This window comes from Sinocyclocheilus rhinocerous, unplaced genomic scaffold (genome assembly GCF_001515625.1).
Source record: "Sinocyclocheilus rhinocerous isolate Xijiao unplaced genomic scaffold, SAMN03320098_v1.1 scaffold140, whole genome shotgun sequence".
Lineage (NCBI taxonomy): Eukaryota > Metazoa > Chordata > Actinopteri > Cypriniformes > Cyprinidae > Sinocyclocheilus > Sinocyclocheilus rhinocerous.
The window spans coordinates 1556770-1575224 of NW_015642053.1; the positions used below are offsets into that span (position 1 = coordinate 1556770).

Sequence of the window (18455 nt, forward strand, 5' to 3'; positions counted from 1 at the left end):
ATTATGGTAAGGGGCGTTACATTTCCGACGCGTGCTTGTGGTGTTCGGCCAATCACAATGCACTGGGTCAGCTGGCCAATCAGAGCAGACTGCGCTTGAAGGAGGGACTTTGTAGAAAACGAAGCGTTTGAGAGAGGCAGGGCATAGAGGACCTACAATAATGTACAGTATTTGAAAAATAATGTGTTTTTTGAACATTAAAGCATGTCAATATATTCTGTTACACCAAATACACAAAATAATGATCTTTAAAAAAGCATCATATGACCCCTTTAAGCAATTTTAGCACTTCAACTTATTTATTTCAATACTTTAGTTGCCAAGTTTTTTTAAATTTATATTTTATTTCAGCTTCATCTCAATTACCGAAAAAGATTTTTAAAAGTTTTAATTTTAGTTAACAGTGCAGAAAGTAAGTGTATTAGTTTCAGAAAATGTTCATTGTATTTTCATCTTAGTGTTTTCATTCAGCAATTTATGTGTATTGTACCAAAATTCATTAGAATGTTTAAAAAACAGAATTCATTTGAAATAGAAATGTAATCAGTTGCCATTTTTGCTGATACTTGGTGAATTGAAATATCAATTTCTTTCAAGAACATAGTTTTATAGTGACTCCAAACCTGTGAATCGTCATTTACTGTATGTGTGGCTGTAAACAGGAATCAGACACTTGTGGGAAGCAAAGGTCTGGTGGTCAAACCTGTCAGTGACTAGACTTCTCTGACCACCACAGTTCCTGTGAACATTGACAGTCACAGCCACATTTGGCACCCATTTCATGAACTTTGCTAAATATCGAATAAATCATACAGTGCGAGAAAACGTCAGGCTGCGTTCACCATGACCGATTCAGAATCCCGCTGTGAACTGTAGTCCAGTCAAGATGTCAATGCATTCAATCGATCTATCATTTTCACAGAGGAGGAAGATGACGGCATCTATGACAGCGAGGAAGGGGCAGAGGGCATCAAGAATCTATCATCTAAAGAGCAACTGTCTGGAGTCGGCCGTCCTTCAAAGTGCTCTATCGTGAAGCTTGAGGCCAATCAGAAAGCCAAGAACAAAACGGAAAGACTAGGATTTGGTAAATGTTACATCCTTATTTAATTAGACGGCAGGGATTGACAGATATCACCTTAGTTCGCAAACACTAATTTTTCACGGTCACACTTAACGTTTTTTTTTGTGTTCCCTTCAGGGTCTATGAATGTGTCCATCGCTAAAGAAGAGGTGAAAAGAAGGAAGGCCCCCTGTAGGCCGACCCTGGTCAGTGCTGACCATAACCACTCAGAACTGGAGGAGGAGGGGAGATTGACTTGCCCCAAGTGGAGAGAGGGGTCAAGGGAGAACACCTTTGACCACACTAGGGTTCTGAAGACCTCACCTACTCCACGAGAAAAGACCACCAGGAAGAGCGCTGTGCTTCTTGGAAAGGTATATCTATGTTTTGTAGCAATACTACAGCTACAAACAAGGCTCTATGGAGGTCTAACTGTGCTAACGTGTTCCCTATGGTTGTTTCAGAGGAAAAGCTGTTGGTTAGAAGCACTGTCGTCTCAGTATGATGACATCACTTGGAGCAGACGAATCAGAAACAAGCAGGTATGGAATGGTTCCCATGCTTGCTTTCAATGAAAATTGGATGACCAGCTTGGTCCCTTTGTTAGAAGTCTTGCTGGTTAGGCTAAGCTAGTTAAAACACCTAGTAGGCATCCAAAACACAAGGTTTACTGGTGAACAGCAATGCAAGGTACTTTTGAGCTTATTTATTAGAGTTCTGATGAAAGTTGGTGAGATCTAGCGAGGTTGCAGCGCCACATAGCGAATTACCCCCTAGTGGCCTAGATCTATCTGCCTTGCCCTCTTGGCGCCCATAAAAAGTCATCCCTCCGAAAAGGATTATGCAATCTTGGTTTGTCCTGTCAGGGGCTCTCGTAAATCTGCTCACAATAAAGATAAGATGGGATCCGCCTGCTAATTCACAGGCTGAATCATGCATTGTCTAAATAAAACAGTCAATAGTTTTGAAAGGATTTACACCATAGGCTGTCACCGTCGGCCCTTTGTGAGGTCATCTGCAGGGCATGCGAGAGGACTTTGCCTGCCTAATCAGCGGGCAGGGAAAATTCCCGCTCTGCTCAAAAGAGCACGATAGAGAACAAAGACACGCATCATTCTTCACCTAGGCCTCACCCTAGAGACACACTTGTAAAATGAAAACCGAACAGCATCACCCCAAGTGACGAAACCTCCATCACATTAATATATGACAGCTTTTTTGAGCAATGTTAAGTACCAAGGGCTGTGCACAAGAATGGACCTGTTAAGGTGAGAGAGGTTATGATATATTTGGATGGGAGTTTGAATGAATGTTGGAGCCCTGAATCACTCTCTCCGGGGCCATTACAAGTGTGTGAGTGTGTGTGTGCGTGCATGAGAGAGGGACTCACATGCCGTTTCGTGACTGTTAGCAGGCTAAGGGGCGAGCAGTTAGTCGTTTGCTGGAGAGCTTTGCTGCCGATGAGGGATTCCGGATGGATGACGACAGCAGCTTCTCAGAGGGAGAGGAAGAAGAAGAGGAGGAGGAGGAACCAGAGCCAATGGGCAGTGCACTACTGGGTAAGATGGACATGCAACTGAATACATGTTGAGACAGGATATGCATGTGGTAAAAGGAGAATGCCCTCTTACTTTAATCTGTCTTTGTCACAATCAGCCCTGCCCAACTGCATTCTCACCAAAGAAATCCTGAGGGACGGGCTGAAAGTGTTAATCTCAAAAGAGGACGAGTTACTGTATGCTGCCTACGTACATACACTGGACCTGCCTGATATGTAAGACAACCACCCTGTATTTACAATAAGATGGATGGATGGATGAATAAATAGATATATAAATGGATGGATGGTTGATGGAGGGATGGATAGATAGATGGAACGATGGATGGATGGGTGGAAGGATGGAGATATAAATACATAGATGGATTGAACATTGGATGGATGGATGGATGGATGGACTGATGGACGGATGGATGGACCGGTGGATGAATTAATAGATATATAAATGGATGGATGGTTGATGGATGAAGGGATAGATAGATAGATGGATGGGTGGATGGATGCATGGATAGATGGATGGATGGTTGATTACATTCAGAATTTCTTTATTTCTGTCTCTTCAGCTATAGTGTTGTTGTTGAAGGAGAGCGCAGAAACAGGCAGAGGATCTACTCTCTGGAGCAGCTGCTTCAGGAAGCGGTGAGACCCTTTAAAAAGCTTCTTCAGGGGACTCGTTCCCCTGAAGACCTCCTCCATCTTCCCATATAGGCCTTGGGTCGAACCAGCCCTTCAGGCCACCCTCACAGGCTCTCACAGACCCCTTGTTCTCCCCCAAGAGCCCCATCAGCTCAAGGCTGGATCCAGCCCAGCTCTGTGACTCTCTGCTAAAGCAGTTAAGAACATAGCATCTGGGGTTGTGTGAGTGTGTGTGTGTACTGATAGGCAGTTACTAGCCATGAAGCATGTAAACTTCTACGATCAGTGTGTGAAGGACCCTGGTTCAACTTTAGGCATTCTTTCACATGTGCGTCTTTTATTGCTTATTTTTTATCTCATTGAGCATCAAATTCATCTGTAAAGGAACATTTCAGCATCTGGTTGTGATAGAGAAAGAAGACAACCCAAGGAACTCGCTAATATAGCCTTTTTTAGGCAGTACTCTTCGTTAGCTGCTCCTAATGCGGTCAAGCAGTCAAGTAGATTCTGCATATACAGTTTCACGTTGTGACTGTATATAACTGTTGCTTATTAGTTCTGCGTGGCCCCCCAGGAGGACGTACAGAGGAGCATGTTTTATCCCTTTTTTATTTATTTATCTTCTTATTTAGGAACATCTTTGGGGCTGAACTGCGGGTTACACTTACACGCATAGTTTATCTAAGCCGACGGGGAAAAAGGGAGCTGATTACACACCGTAAACCAACAGCTCTTTGTTGGCATGCATTCATTTGAATACATTACATGCGTTACTTCTCTCATTCATCTCTCTCAGTATCATAGGCTGAAAAAGTGTCTCCCTGCCAAGGGACCGCCTATCGCAAGCTTTACCCACCCGTCCCCAGTTTCCCTCAAAGACGTATTAATGAGCATGCTCTGTGCAACTCTCAAATTCAGTACAGTACACAAAACATCTGAAGATATCTCTTCTTGATACAATCCGCAAGCTGCAACACAAAAAGCTCTTGATTGTTCACAAAATGCAAAACAAAGAGAGGAGGTTGTCATTTGTGTCAGTGTTGGATGCGATTGTGCATAGTTGTGGGAGAGATAAAGCTGGGAGAACAGAAAGAACAAGAGAGCTAACGCTATATTCTCATTGAAGGCTAGCAGAGTAAAAGCTTTGACATTGAACGCTATACTCTACTCCAACAAATTAGACTCGCCCATAAGCCTGCAGCATTGTTCCTATGTGTATGTTTGTGTATCAGCATTACTGGATCTAGTGTGGAATTACAAAACGAGCACAGCTCAGGTTTACATAAACTTCAAGTCAACATGAAACCAAAATTCACTTTATTTATTTCTGTAATTCAAATTAATTTTGTCTGGTCAATTTAGGTGTGTCCATCCCAATCCATTACCAATGGCTAAAATCTTTTTTTTTAGATGACTATTGACTTTGAAGGGGCAGTCCACCCAAAAATTAAAATGAAACTGATCTTCAACTCACAACTCATATTGTTTTAATCCTGTATGCATATCTTTCTTCTGCAAAACACAGAAGATATTTTGAAGAATGTTGTTAATCAAACATTTTTGGTTTCCATTGACTTTCATTGTATTTTTTGTCCATACACTGGAAGTCAATGGTAATTGAAACTGTTTGGTTATCAGTATTCATCAAAATATCATCTTTTATCTTCTGCAGAAGAAAGATTAGAATGACTTGAGAGTGAGTAAATGATGATGGAATTTTCATTTTGGTATTACCATACACATTTTCATACACAAATAGTTGTAATGTCTCACATCGGATTGCAAACCCATGTTCCCCTTCTGTATTACTCACCATTTTTTATGGATCCTGTCATTTCTGCACATGTGAATTACATATGTAATGACTGTATTCAAACAGGTTGCCTAAGCATTCCCCCATCTGCCATTGGTCTGATAAACACATAGTCCTGCCCCAAACGCATGCCATTGGTTGAAGCAATGTTTAAGCGAGATGGCACACTTACAAACAAATAGCAGTGTTTTGATAGAGACTACAACTGTTTATACTTTTCAGGGGAATCAGCCTACAAAAAGTATAATGGAAACACTGCTAGCCACAAGCATTAGCCCCCCAGTGAAGTGATACCTCCTTTTTCCTGCGCTGCTTTCAAGACATCTTATCAGTCGTTTGCTTCCACAGCCACTACCTGCATATCCCGGCCAAAAAGTTCCTAGCTCGCCATTTGCTCTGTCTATCAGAAAGGCCATATCTACAGCAGACCCATTTGAACTGGGCCTGAAAGAGCCCTCAGTGCATGTGATCTGTGTAGTGGGAGGGGAGCTGGCAGCCTCACAATAAAGTCATCGATTTAGGCCTTTTTCACCTCTCTGCTCTTTTATTCCATTATTTCAAAGCAGACACCCCATTCAGTGCTGCTCATTTGCTCTCTTTTTATTCTAGTTCAGTATTAGAAAGTGTCAATGGGAACAAAATCAAACAACAGCGTCTCTTGAGAAAGGTTTGCCCATGGTTGTAATTGCCTTAAGGGGAGGGCCTCAAAGATATCTATGCTTTTGCAAAGTGGACGTGTCTCATGTTCTTCATGTGTGCCTTTTAACTAAATCAACTTGTTATGCTTGATAAGCTGCCTGTCTGCGAGATATGTAGGTTAATTTTTAAAGTCATCTATGTGTTTCAGGTTTTAGATGTGCAGCCTGAGATGGTGGAAATTCTGACGGCTGGAACAAGAGTGTGCGCTTACTGGAGTGAACGTTCCCGCTGTCTGTATCCTGGATATGTCCGTAAAGGTGAGATCATTCTCACATGTGCAAACACACACACTTCATCTACACTCAAATGCAATACACTTTTTTCATTATTTCTTGATATATAAGGATTAGAAAGCCAACATCTTATTTTGAATCCATATCTAAAATAGTCCCAAGTATATAATAATATTTTTAGCATTACTAATCATTTATGTTTTTGGGTTCAGAGCTGTATGTTTGTGTCTTCCACAGGAAGTCCAGGTGAGGAACAGAAGGAGGGCTGCATCATGGTAGAGTTTGACGATGGAGACCGGGGATGGATTTCTCTTTCGAACATTCGCCTGCTTCCGCCAGGCTACCAAATCCAATGTACGTTTCTGCAGATAAACACATTTCATCTCCAGTATAAACAAAGAGTCTCGTGTTTAGCAATGCTAGACATTGTGCCAAGTTTCCATGCTTGTCATTAAGCCTGTGGCATTGTTGATGGTCTGCAGGTGCAGAGCCATCACCAGCCCACCTGGTCTCACCTAGCTGCCGCAGAAGGAAGATCTCCACTCAAGAGAAGATGACTCAACAGGCTGATGTGTCCTCAGAGCGTTCCGTTAATGCAGAGCCCAGGAAGAATGTTGTGAAAGCCAAGCCAGGTGCGTGATGACAGCTGCATCATCCACATTCTTACGGTTTCCTGAATTCTACATTGGTTGTATTAAAACTATTTTGGGTTACACGTTTTAAACGGATGCTTTTTGCATTCTAAGATTAAAATCTCTCATAATTCACATATATCCCTAAGGTGTTACGTTTAACCTACAATGAAAGAGATAAAACATGTTGTTTCAAAGGCACGTTAAGAAACATATATCAAACAAAATTCCACAACAGGTTTTTGTGATTTAGTGTTTTAAACACTAATCACAAGGACTGTTAGGGAAACTTGCTGGGTAGATGTTTCTCAACCTGTTTGTCCCTAAGGACACGCTTCACTACTTTTCTTGGTTCCTGTTCCTGGAACTGACATTCTGACATTCCCACAAAATTATTTATTTAATGTTTGTCAAGAGCCCTAAAAGTCTTATCAGATGTAAGGTTGGATAATCTGTGTAAATGTAAGCGAATAAAGCATTTTCGCTCATTACTTTAAATCACCCTGTGCAATTAACACATCAGCATTGATGAGATCAGTGTTTGGTTGACTAATGGAATGAGACGTATTTGACTGAACAAATGGATGAGGGAAACTGGCGTCAAGGTTGAACGCCACTTAACTATAGAGTCTAACTTAAAGTCCTGAACTACCAGTCCAGCAGCTTTAACTCATCAGATGTTATCTGCAAAAATACAACAACATGGAGTCATCAGATGTTCCGCTGTCAGGCATATCTGTTTGTATCTGTTTTCTCTAAGGGGCTAAAGTATGGTAGTAACAGAGCTTGGAAAATGCAAATAAGTGAGCATTGATGGAACAGTTGTTTTCCTACATCCCCATAGCAATACCTTTGTTTGTCTCCCTCAACAGGAAGGCCCAAATCTGTCAATGCATCATCAAAGAGCTGTGCATCTGAGAACGTGACTGAAACTGCTTCCCCTCTTCTTGGCTGGCCGGTTGCTGCCATGTCCAGGAGGAAACCCTCCATGGATTTGTTCCAGTTTAATGGGTTAACAAAGAAAGCTCTGAGGGGAAAGGAGTCAGACATGTTCCCCTTACTTCGCTCCACCATGGCCACTCCAGCCAAAGGCATCTTCAGCACTTCCTTTGAGGTGGACTCCTTCAGCAGCATTGCAAATGGTTGTACTTCCTTTGGAAATCAGCAGTTGGCAACAGGTCTGCCTCTTAGTCACAAAGGCATCCCTGGTTTACGGGGTAGAAAGTCAGGAGACAGGAAGGAATTTCTGGTCAAACTGGACCATGAAGGGGTAACATCCCCCAAAACTAAGAACGGAAAAGCATTGTTGCTCCTTGGAAACCCAGAGGTGCAAAGAGGTGGACGGATGGAAAAGGGCTTTGGAGCCAAAGGAATAGGAGAACTGACCTCAACAATGGGCTACTCCCAGTCCGTTCTTCTAGTCAAAGATGCCAAAAGGAACAGTTGCCATCTTCTCAAAAGTTCCTCAGAAATGCGTAAGCACCCTCAGGGTCTCGTGCTTAGTGAATATGCAGATTATGGGCCAAACTGCCACAGCGACTGCCTAAGCTCCTATTCAGATATGGATGAAGATGAAGACGAGGAAGAAGATCCTAGAAGGGCGGCAATGCACACCTCTGGACGCTTTCTGTCTCGTCTTTCTGTTTCGTCGTCATCCTCAGGGTCCTCCAGCGCGTCTAGTTCAGGCTCATTGTCCAGCTCTAGCATATGTTCATCTGACAATGACTCGTCCTATAGTTCGGATGAAGAAGAAGCATCACGCCTTCTGCTTCAGGGTTGCCTTTCTTCTCATCATACATTGCTCCAACAACAGCAGCATCCTAAACCCCCCACCGCCCCACCACGACTCACTTTCAGAACCAAAACAATGACTATCTCTAATTCAAAGAATGCAGTCAATAGTAGTACAGGAAAACCTCTGAGGAGAAAGGAGATTGCCAACAACTCTTCCTCTGTAGTACAGTCCAAATCTTCCAAAGATTTCCCTAAAAAACAGAAGATGCCGTCTTCAGAGGGTCCACCCAACTCATCCTCATTCATGCCAGGACGGCAGCTGTGGAGGTGGTCTGGGAACCCCACTCAGGTAATTTCCTGTCCTGATTTTTCTGTTTTAATGCCAGTCCAAAATGGACAGTTGTAGTTTCTGAAAGAGTCCCTTAAACTTCACTTTCTTGTCATCAGAGACGGGGTTTGAAAGGAAAAGCCCGGAAGCTCTTCTACAAGGCCATTGTTCGGGGGAAAGACACCGTCCAAGTTGGCGACTGTGCGGTTTTCCTCTCGGCTGGTCGGCCCCATCTCCCCTTCATTGGTCGCATTGAGAGTCTTTGGGAATCCTGGTCCAGCAACATGGTGGTCAAAGTAAAGTGGTTCTACCACCCTGAGGAGACCAAGCTTGGAAAAAGGCACCGGGATGGGAAGGTGCAGTAGTCACCAGAAGTCTTGTTGGGTTTTGATTGATTTCAGGTAGATATTGCGTACCTAACCTATTTTTCTTCTCTCTTCACAGAATGCCTTGTACCAAAGTTCCCATGAGGATGAAAATGACGTCCAAACCATCTCCCATAAGTGCCAGGTGGTAAGCCGAGCTGAATATGAGCGTCTGAGCCGTATCAGAAAACCGAACAGCAACAGTCAAGATCTTTACTACCTGGCTGGAACCTACGACCCCACCAGTGGCCAACTGGTGACGGCTGAGGGAGAGTCGATCATCTGCTAACGTTAGAAAATGGCTGAAAGCACTACTGAAATCGTGAGATACAAGAAATGACTGATAATCAGGCCAATCGTACAAAACTAGCATGATGTAGAAAGTGAGTGTAACCCACAACCATGGGTTTCTGCAGCCACTTTCATCTCTACTCTTGGAGTAACAGTATAGTATTGAACGGATCGTGGGGAGGACAACTTGTGGTGATCGCTCTGTGAAGGTTCCACAGACATGGAATGATTTTTTTATCTTTTAGTGAAAAAGGCACTGGACTCTGGACTTGGAGTAGGATATTTAGACTGATGAACATGAATCGGAGCTGAAAAACACTGACTGTGTTTTTGGATTTGTGGAAAGTTCTTTCAGAAAGATGGCTGGTTAAGCACGTCAAACTGTTGTCCCCAGGACTTTTTGATATCCCAGCAGGACCAAATACACTGTTACTTTGAGCTGTGGTATGATCTGTTTGTTTGTGTGTTTGCGTGAGAGGAGATGTGAATGAGAGGGTCATTTTTTGCCGTATGCAAATATGTGAACAACCATGTTTGTATGTAGAGATCAGCCACAAAAAAGACAAACAAAAGAAACAGGAATGGGTGTTAACCTGGAGATTAGAGGCCTAACTGGTGTTTTAAATTGAATGATGCTCTCATATGTGTACAGTCTTATGACCTCTTTTGACAATACCAGGGATTTTTTTTATTGTTCTTTTCTCGTTCATTTTGGCGCTAATGTCAATATATTAATAAGTCGATTTATGAGCAAACAAAAAACAAATACAGACAAAAAACAAAAGGATTCCAGTCAAGCCATACACTTCTGTACCTCTTGCGTATCTTCTCATTCAGGTGTATAGTTGTACAATTGATTTATTTGATGTGTGTAAATATATAAATATATATTAAAAACTACAAACTGTAAATATAATATAAATGAAGAGAGAACTCTATTCCTCTTTATTGCTCTTGATTGTGTTATTTTTTTTAAATGAAATAACTGTTCTGATTGGGAGGTTTGTTTTGGGGACAGGCATGATTTGGGAGACCTTAGTTACTGAATACCCTCTTCACTGTTGTATAGGAGGGAAGGGAGGGTTGGGAGACGTTCTGCTCATGGAGCAAGTGCTAGAACTGACACAATGCAGTCCAGTCAGAGGAAACAGGCTGTCTGTGTTCACTCTTTCATCTTTTCTTTTGGAGTTTGATTTTGGCTTTGAAAGAATGGTTTGTTTCTATTGCATTTCATCGTCTATGTGTGATCTAATTGGTAACAATTTGCGTAAAAAGCTAACACTCTGTAGTTAAAAGTCCCATGTCCGTATAGCACATGTGGAGGTGGTTTTACCGTCCGGAAATTGAAGGAATCTGGCCTCCAAAATATCAAACCAAAGTATGTCCTTGCAATTACTATACTTCCAGCTGCAATAAATATGTAGACTGAATCATAAACAAGGGGCACTTGCAATGTTTTTGCCTGATGTACTTTAGATGACTGACAACTACGTTTGCAGATAACTTTTTAAATGCGTTTGTGTTTGAAAACAGCTGAAAAATTGTTCTCACAATATTTTTGCAATGTTGTAGCAAAGTGTGGGCCAAGGATTTTATGTCTGCAAGGAGTGGGTATGGAAATGCAAAGCGTGAACAGACGCTTCCAGCACTTGAAGCCTCCTGCTGTCCTGTGTCACGTGATCATGAAGGACAATCATAACCTGTAAGTGAGGGCAGTTTCAAACAGATCTAATCTAAAATATTGCCTCTTGTCACTTTTTCTTCCTGCTTTGCCAAAAATTGTTCTGTTTTTTTTCTTCTTCCATTGTCAACGTTGTACTCTTATTTGTTCAATATGCAAGCCTGTACAGATTGTTCCGTGTTGGAATTGTGAAAAAGGACAGATATGCCTTTCAATCCTAAAGGATGACTTACTTTTTTAAGGACATTGTTGCTGTTACACTGCAGAAGCTAAAGCTTTAAGAAATCTGATGTGAAAATAAATGTAATGTCACTTTCTGGGTCTATAAAAAAAAAAGAAAAATGGTATTTTTGTAAACAAACACTGGATTCAACGCTTGATATGGTAGCACTGGCACCACCAGCGTGCCAGGAAGTTGGCCAAGCCTCAAAGGAAATAGAATCATTGTGTAACCTGAATTTGAGACCCACTTGGAACTGATTTTTACGGTGGATGTTCTTTTTGACCTTGTGAGGAATATAACTCTAAGATATTTCCACTGTTAAAACATGTTATTTATCTTAATTTTATTGCATTCGTGTTGCATTTAATAAAAAAAATTCTAAATTACCATGCCTCATTGTATTTTATTCAAGCTTGTTTGGTGCATGTATATTGAAACCATTGATTTACTTTAATGTATATGCATATTATATTAAATTGTCTTTGCACCTTATTAACTGTCTGCAAACCAACAAACACCAAATAATGTTAAAAATTATATTTTGAAAAGTGGTCCAGAGTATTGACTGATCTGTTGTTGTTCAGTTTGAGCTCAGCAGTTTTGCAGCAAAGAGCAGACAGCTGGCTAACTAAGGTCATGAACATGCAGGTCATTTTACTCCAGTACCCTTTTGAGAATGAAGAGATAAAGAGAGAGAGAGATGTAGAGAGGAGAAACAGAGGACATGCAAAATATAGAGATATCAAACAATGGTACACTACAAATTTGACAGGTAATTCTGCAGGTAATAAAAAAGCTTGAATACTAAAACAGATTAAACCTGGGTGAATGTCAGGAATATGTCATATGTCACTTTAAAATCAACAGAAAGAAATAAAATATTTTGTATAAAGGAAATGAATCATGCTGAATTAAAAAAGTCTTTTTATTTTGTTGGGAAAAATGACTTGCACAAACAGTATTTTTGTCGATTCACTAACCTACACTAGACATAAAGGCTCTTTGTAGCGCCTTAGGAACAGCAAAGATAATTTTTGACTTGGCTTTATGGTTTTCTGGAGATTAAAAAAGGTCTTGATGTTGCGTTAGGCTATAGGTTCTTCAGTTCAGTGTGTTGGTTCCGGAAATATTAAGCCTTTCTGGTTTCTTTGAAGCACCATAGATGGCTTTCAAAAGAACCACTTAAAAAGTTTTCATATGCATCATGCAGTAAACCCATTTTGAAAGTTTTTTTTATTTTTTTTAAAGAATGTGTAATGTAAATGTATTATGCATACCTTCACAATGCAGGAAGAAGATGGTTTGTGCAAAGCTAAAAGTGCAACCAGCAGAAGATTGTTCTGCATCCTGTGTGTGATTTACGTTCTTGATAACTCCTTATTTTTGGAAAGGGGCTTTTTCCTAAGGAAGTTTTTCCTGCTTCTTGGAGACACCAGTACATTAATATTCAAAACACAGCAGGAACACTTCTGTAACTTTTTTTTTTTTTTTTGCTGCCATTTCATGTCTAATTGTGTTTCCTCAAAGTTATCTTATGTGTTAAGTTAGGGGAAAAAAAGGGGGAGAAAACCCCTATGCCTAATTTTATCATTTTATACTTCATTCATACACTACCTGTCAAAAGTTTGGAATAATTAAGACTTTTCATGTTGTTAAAAGAAGTATCTTACAGTCATCAAGTTTGCATTTATTATGTAAAAAAAACAAATACAGCAAAAACGGTTATATTAAAATATTATAATGTATTTTAAAATGTAATTTATTCCTGTGATTTCAAAGCAGAATTTTCAGCATCATTACTCAAGTCTTCGTCACATGATCTTTCATAAATCATTCTAATATGGTGATTAAATGCTCAAGAAACATTTATTATTATTATCATGTTAAAATCAGTTCTCCTGACCCTTCTAATAATAATTTATAATTGATGTATAAGAAAAGCTTTTGTAGAATCAGCAGGGGTATTTTTTCAGTAACTGTCTCTTAACCTTTATTTTCAGGCAAGGTTTCCGTGTTTGCCGTGTCACCTCAGTGAGAAAGGAAGGTTTGGGATGCTTGTGACTACTTCAGTACTGGAGGGAGAGGCTGACCTGAAGAACCGGAGTTAATGAGCGCACATCAGTCAAACCCGGAGCCTGAGGCCCGTTCATGCATCAGACGCATGTGAACACTGAGGAGGAATTTTTTAGCAGTGTGTTCACTATAAAGGCAGTTTACTTTTACAGTATCTTTTGGGCAGCACTCACTGACACGAATACTGACACAAATCAACAAATATTCTGTTTTTGCTAGCTGTATCAGACACGGCCGGCTATTCCAGCAACTCGTTGAACCTGAAACTTGAAAACCTGAGAGAGCAGAAGCCAGACCGTGTCAATGCCACAGTGTGTTTTTGTGAGAGAAGGCAAATATCTACACCTCATAAATGTCCTGCCCTCGGCATGACCTCTTCTGGCCCGCCTGCTGAGTGGCTCTCAGGAGGACGAGAGGAGAGTGCGTAGAGCGGGATGGGGTGAGGTGGGGGTTTGGCATTCTGAATGAGGTGCTGGTGGGGAGACGGAGAGCGCACACAGACCCCTCCTATGGTGGGGTTGGTTTGAAGGTCCGAGAGCTCATCCATCATGCAGTGTCATGCTGCTCAGGGGTCCCAAACCTGTCGGTGTGTGAAAGGCCCGAGCAGAGAGCAGACACATACATGGAGATGTGTGTGAGAGAGACAGTCTGACCTGATACTGCTTCAGCAGTACAAATACACCACAATTTGCCATGCCAGTAAAGCATACTGAAGTACTGAGAGACTGAGAGAAAGAGTGCTGAACAATGAAAAAGTGTCTTTATTAATGGAAATCAAGGACTGTTGTGTATTAGCAGCACAGCCTGTCTGGACACCTGGTGGACAATAAAATGGGTTAAAAAAGAAACCAAAAAACTTCCATTGAAAGAGGGACCCATTATTATTTAAGGCTACCCTTTTTTGTTTTCTTAATAAGTTACCTTGCAATATTTTTTGATAGTATATTTGATGAGCCAATAAAGCACATAAAACATCGATATAAAAGCAGTGACATAAAAAGTTACCAGTAATACAAGAAAATACAAATTTAGATAGTTATAAAGATATAATTCCAATCCGCGTCAACATCCCTGTCCTCAAATTTGATTGGCCGAGCGGCCTTCCAAATCCGCAAAAGAGACATTTCGATGTTTCTTTGTGTTAACCCACACAGAGAGTAGATTATTGCTGCGATCAAATGAGTGTTTACATCAAACGAGACATATACGCATTTTTAATAGCTTGAGCGTTTGTGATTTTTTTCTTGCGAACAGACGCAAGAACTTGTATGATTTTATCTGCAGCGGGTTCTCTCGCCAGTGAAAAATAAAACCCGGAGTGGATTTCAAATATGAGCGATTACAGAACGCCTCTGAGCCGCTCTGAGCGGGTGATAAATCCGCTCCACGCATATTTTCAGCTCCAGGCCGCCGTTTAGTCTGTGGGTTGCTTGGCGACTATGAAAGCGTGTAACTTTGGCCTAATATTGAACTTTTCATGGCGAAGAAGAAATACACGAACTAACTGGCCACTTCAGAGACGTAAGTTACTAAATATCAATTTCTTAGAATGGACCTTTTTCACATTTCCGGGTTTCTCAGCAGCGGAAGTCGTCATAGTTGGGTTAACTTGAAGAGCAGTGAATGGGAGAGTACCACAAATATGTATTTTTTGCATTCCCATTTGCTCAAATAGCAAAAGAAAATTTGACGATAGTGTTTTCATGACTTTCAATAAAAGGAAAAAAATTGAGTTAACGCGTCATCACAGTTTTGTGAAAAGGGTCCATTGTTGTATAAAAGCATTAACACCGTCACAGTTGTGTTGTGGCATTGAATATCTGAATATGTGTACACCGTTCTCAAGTTTGCAGTCAGTAGTTTTTTTTTTATTAAAGGGGTCATATGATGCGATTTCAAGTTTTGTTTTTTGAACATTAAAGCATGTCAACATATTCTGTTACACCAAATACACAAAATAATTATCTTTAAAAAAGCATCATATGACCCCTTTAATACTTTTACTTAGCAAGGGCACATTAAATTGATCAGAAGTTACAGTAAAGACATTATAATGCTATTTCAAATAAATGTTCCTTTAATCTGTTTATTAAGGAATTTTGAAATAATGGATCACGGTTCCCACAAAAATATTAAGCTGCACAACTGTTTCAACATTGAAAATGGTAAGAAATGTTTCTTGAGCACAACTCATTATATTAGAATGTTTTCTGAAGGATCATATGACACTGAACACTGGAAGAGTGGCTTACATTTGTCATCACAAGAATATGTTGCAGTTTAAGGTAGGCCTATATTAAAATGCAAAACAGTTACTTGAAATTGTAACAGTATTTCACAATATTACTGTTTTTACTTTATTTTTGATCAAATAAATGTAGAAGTAATGTGCATAAAAGACGAATAATTTTGAATAATTTTTGAAAGCTGCCACGTTAGCTGGAATGGCATGTTTGGTTTGCTTTGATAAAATATACTGCTTAATTTTGTTGCAATTCAGATAAGTGCAGATACTAGGCAGATAAATAACAGTGCTCAAGCTAACATACAAAAAAGCAGACACTGAGACAGTAAATTAGATTTATGTACAAATTATGCCATCAGGCTCCTGTAATCAGAGCATCCATAATATTTTGGGATTTAAGAATTGAATTTAGCAATTGCACAGGGAGAAAAACATGAACATATGTTAGATAGCTAAACTAGAGAAAAAAATCCTCTGTCTTTATATTGTCTGTCAACACACTCTATAGCTTAACAACATTTGCAACAGTGACTTTCAGTGTCTTTGTGTGCTCCCAGAATACCTCATGTGCATATCCATACACTGCATATCCCTAAACTGCTAACTCTCTAAATCCACTATCCACCTGCCACTTATCACTTCTGACATTTACTGAATTTCTGATGCACTGGATTTGAGGACGCCTTTAACCTGTTTCCTGAACAGATATACTGGCAAAATCTTCTCTAATGCTGGAATAGACATAATTTCTGTGGTGTAATACATACATGATCTGGAGTTATTTGCTCATATTTGACATTAACTTTTGTGTGTGTGGAGATTCAGCTGTATTTCCTATCATTAAATATTAACACGGTTACAGAGGGGCTTCTGCTGTAAATCAGTTTTACTGTCTTTTAGTTTATGTTGGCAGTGACAGACATCGATATTGTGAATATTTGGCGTTATCTACGGATACTTTTGTTGACCCAACAGAAATGCTTGTGAAGATGTCTTCAGCTGTACATCACCAGAGTTTATAAGTAAGAAGTACATGTTATGTTTTAAATTTAAGCCATATACTTAAAAAAAAAATAAAAAATACTAAACCAGCCTAAGCTTGTTTGCAGGTCTTTACTGGTTTTGGATGGTCTCACAGCCTGGACAAGCTGGTCTAACTGGTTGCCAGGTTTGGTTTAGCTGGTCAACCAGCTTGTTTTACAGATGAAAAGTACACAAAAATCCTCTAAAATGGCCTACAGTACAGACAAACCTGACCAGGCTGGAAGACCTGTTTAGTCTGTTTTAAGCTGTTTTTTTCTGCAGAAAAAGTAATAGGAGTACTATTGAAAGTAATGTTTCCCAACACCGCATCGCTTTTTCTAACACCCTTTCCATTCTAAATTCGATGCATCTCTCTATGAGCCACGTGTGTAAATGAATGGCTGTCAGCTGCGTAAAAGTGCTGGATATGGTGATCCAGACCAATGCCGCTGAGGTTGAGGAGGGGGATTAAGGGCATGGAACCCGTCCAGCTCACCCCATCTATCCCTCTTACAGCCGGGGCCCCTGTGCACACAACATATCCATCCACAGCACATTCAGTGTGTGCTTTCAGGTCAATGCGCGGAACGACGTGCCAGCGATTATATTGCACTCTGCCCTTGCGCAACACTGCATTTGTTGATGTTTTTTTTTCTTGTCTCTATCTTTTCCCCCTTTGGTTAATGCTTGCTATGCCATTGTGAGACCCCCTCAGTTTTTCACATGAGATTTGCCTGGAAGTCGGGATAGAGCAGTGGTTCTCCACAGGTTTTGTTTAGGATTGAGATTTAAATCGGAGTGATGACCAGTGTTGTTATTGTTAACTAAAACAATTACAAATTGTTTTCATTAATTGAAATAAATATGAAATAAAATGAAATATAAATATTAGATGAAAAACTTAAAAAATTTAAAAGAAATATCACAATGGAAATTAACTGAAATAAAGTTGAAGTTACTAAAACTGAAACAAAAATAATATAGAACTATTAAATAATATAAAATAATAAATAAATAAATAATAGTTTTTAAATAATATAAAACTATAACTACTATTTGAAATATTTGAATATTTAAATCTGCAGTCCGTAACTTTTTTTGGTTAAAAATGATCCGAAATCAATTTTTGAACAAGTACATAACCAGCCAGTGTTCAAAACCTTAGCCCGACCCACAACGGTAAGCTTAAAATAATGTTTTCTAATTTGAGTGGTACTGGTAGGAATTCGTGGGAAATTCAAGCATGCCGCCGCGACATTACGTCACGTCTGTAAACATAAAGAAGGCATCCTGGCTAATAGGCTATATCACATGTGAGGATGCTGCAGGTGGTGGATCGTTTATAGCCTTTTCTTGCAGCAGCTGGAATAACTACATTTATCATTTTGATGGCGGATTGTAATCCAAAAAAGTTTATGTGTTTATGAAACACAAGTGACTGAAATTAGATTATATTCCAGTTTTAAATGTGCATCTGATCACAGATAGCCTGGGATTACACATGTTTTGTATTTTAAAGAGAACCAGTTCTAAGGAAGAATAACTTGCTTTTTGGGTTAAAAGAATTTCTTTATATGAAATTCGAATGGTATGACAATTAAAGATTAGACTGTGCAGAAATTGAAATCTATGTAATGCTAATACAGACTACATAAACAGTCACGCAATGCTGATGTTGTTAACATTAACAATTTGAGAACAAAGTATAACAATAATAATAATTTGCATGGTTTGATGTGATATGAGCTAACCGATCGTTGGTAGCGTGATTTATTGTAATGTTTTTTTCCTCAGTTGGTCAGAACAAAAGTGGCAGACTTGTTACTTACTTGTTCAGATGACAATATCTGGTGAAAAT

The 18455-nt window shown here is 39.8% G+C and overlaps 1 protein-coding gene across 1 annotated transcript in view; it reads left to right on the top strand.

The window, feature by feature from the left end:
- The window catches only part of bahcc1b (BAH domain and coiled-coil containing 1b), a 105436-nt gene extending 93938 nt beyond the window's left edge, over positions 1-11498 (top strand). The window contains exons 19-30 of the mRNA XM_016572279.1: positions 923-1087; positions 1202-1437; positions 1528-1605; positions 2475-2622; positions 2720-2837; positions 3185-3260; positions 5918-6026; positions 6240-6356; positions 6485-6634; positions 7507-8717; positions 8816-9052; positions 9141-11498. Coding sequence (XP_016427765.1) covers positions 923-1087; positions 1202-1437; positions 1528-1605; positions 2475-2622; positions 2720-2837; positions 3185-3260; positions 5918-6026; positions 6240-6356; positions 6485-6634; positions 7507-8717; positions 8816-9052; positions 9141-9350 — 2855 coding nt within the window. The 3' untranslated portion in view covers positions 9351-11498. The remainder of the gene's footprint in view (positions 1-922; positions 1088-1201; positions 1438-1527; positions 1606-2474; positions 2623-2719; positions 2838-3184; positions 3261-5917; positions 6027-6239; positions 6357-6484; positions 6635-7506; positions 8718-8815; positions 9053-9140) is intronic.
- The last annotated feature ends 6957 nt before the right edge of the window (positions 11499-18455 follow it).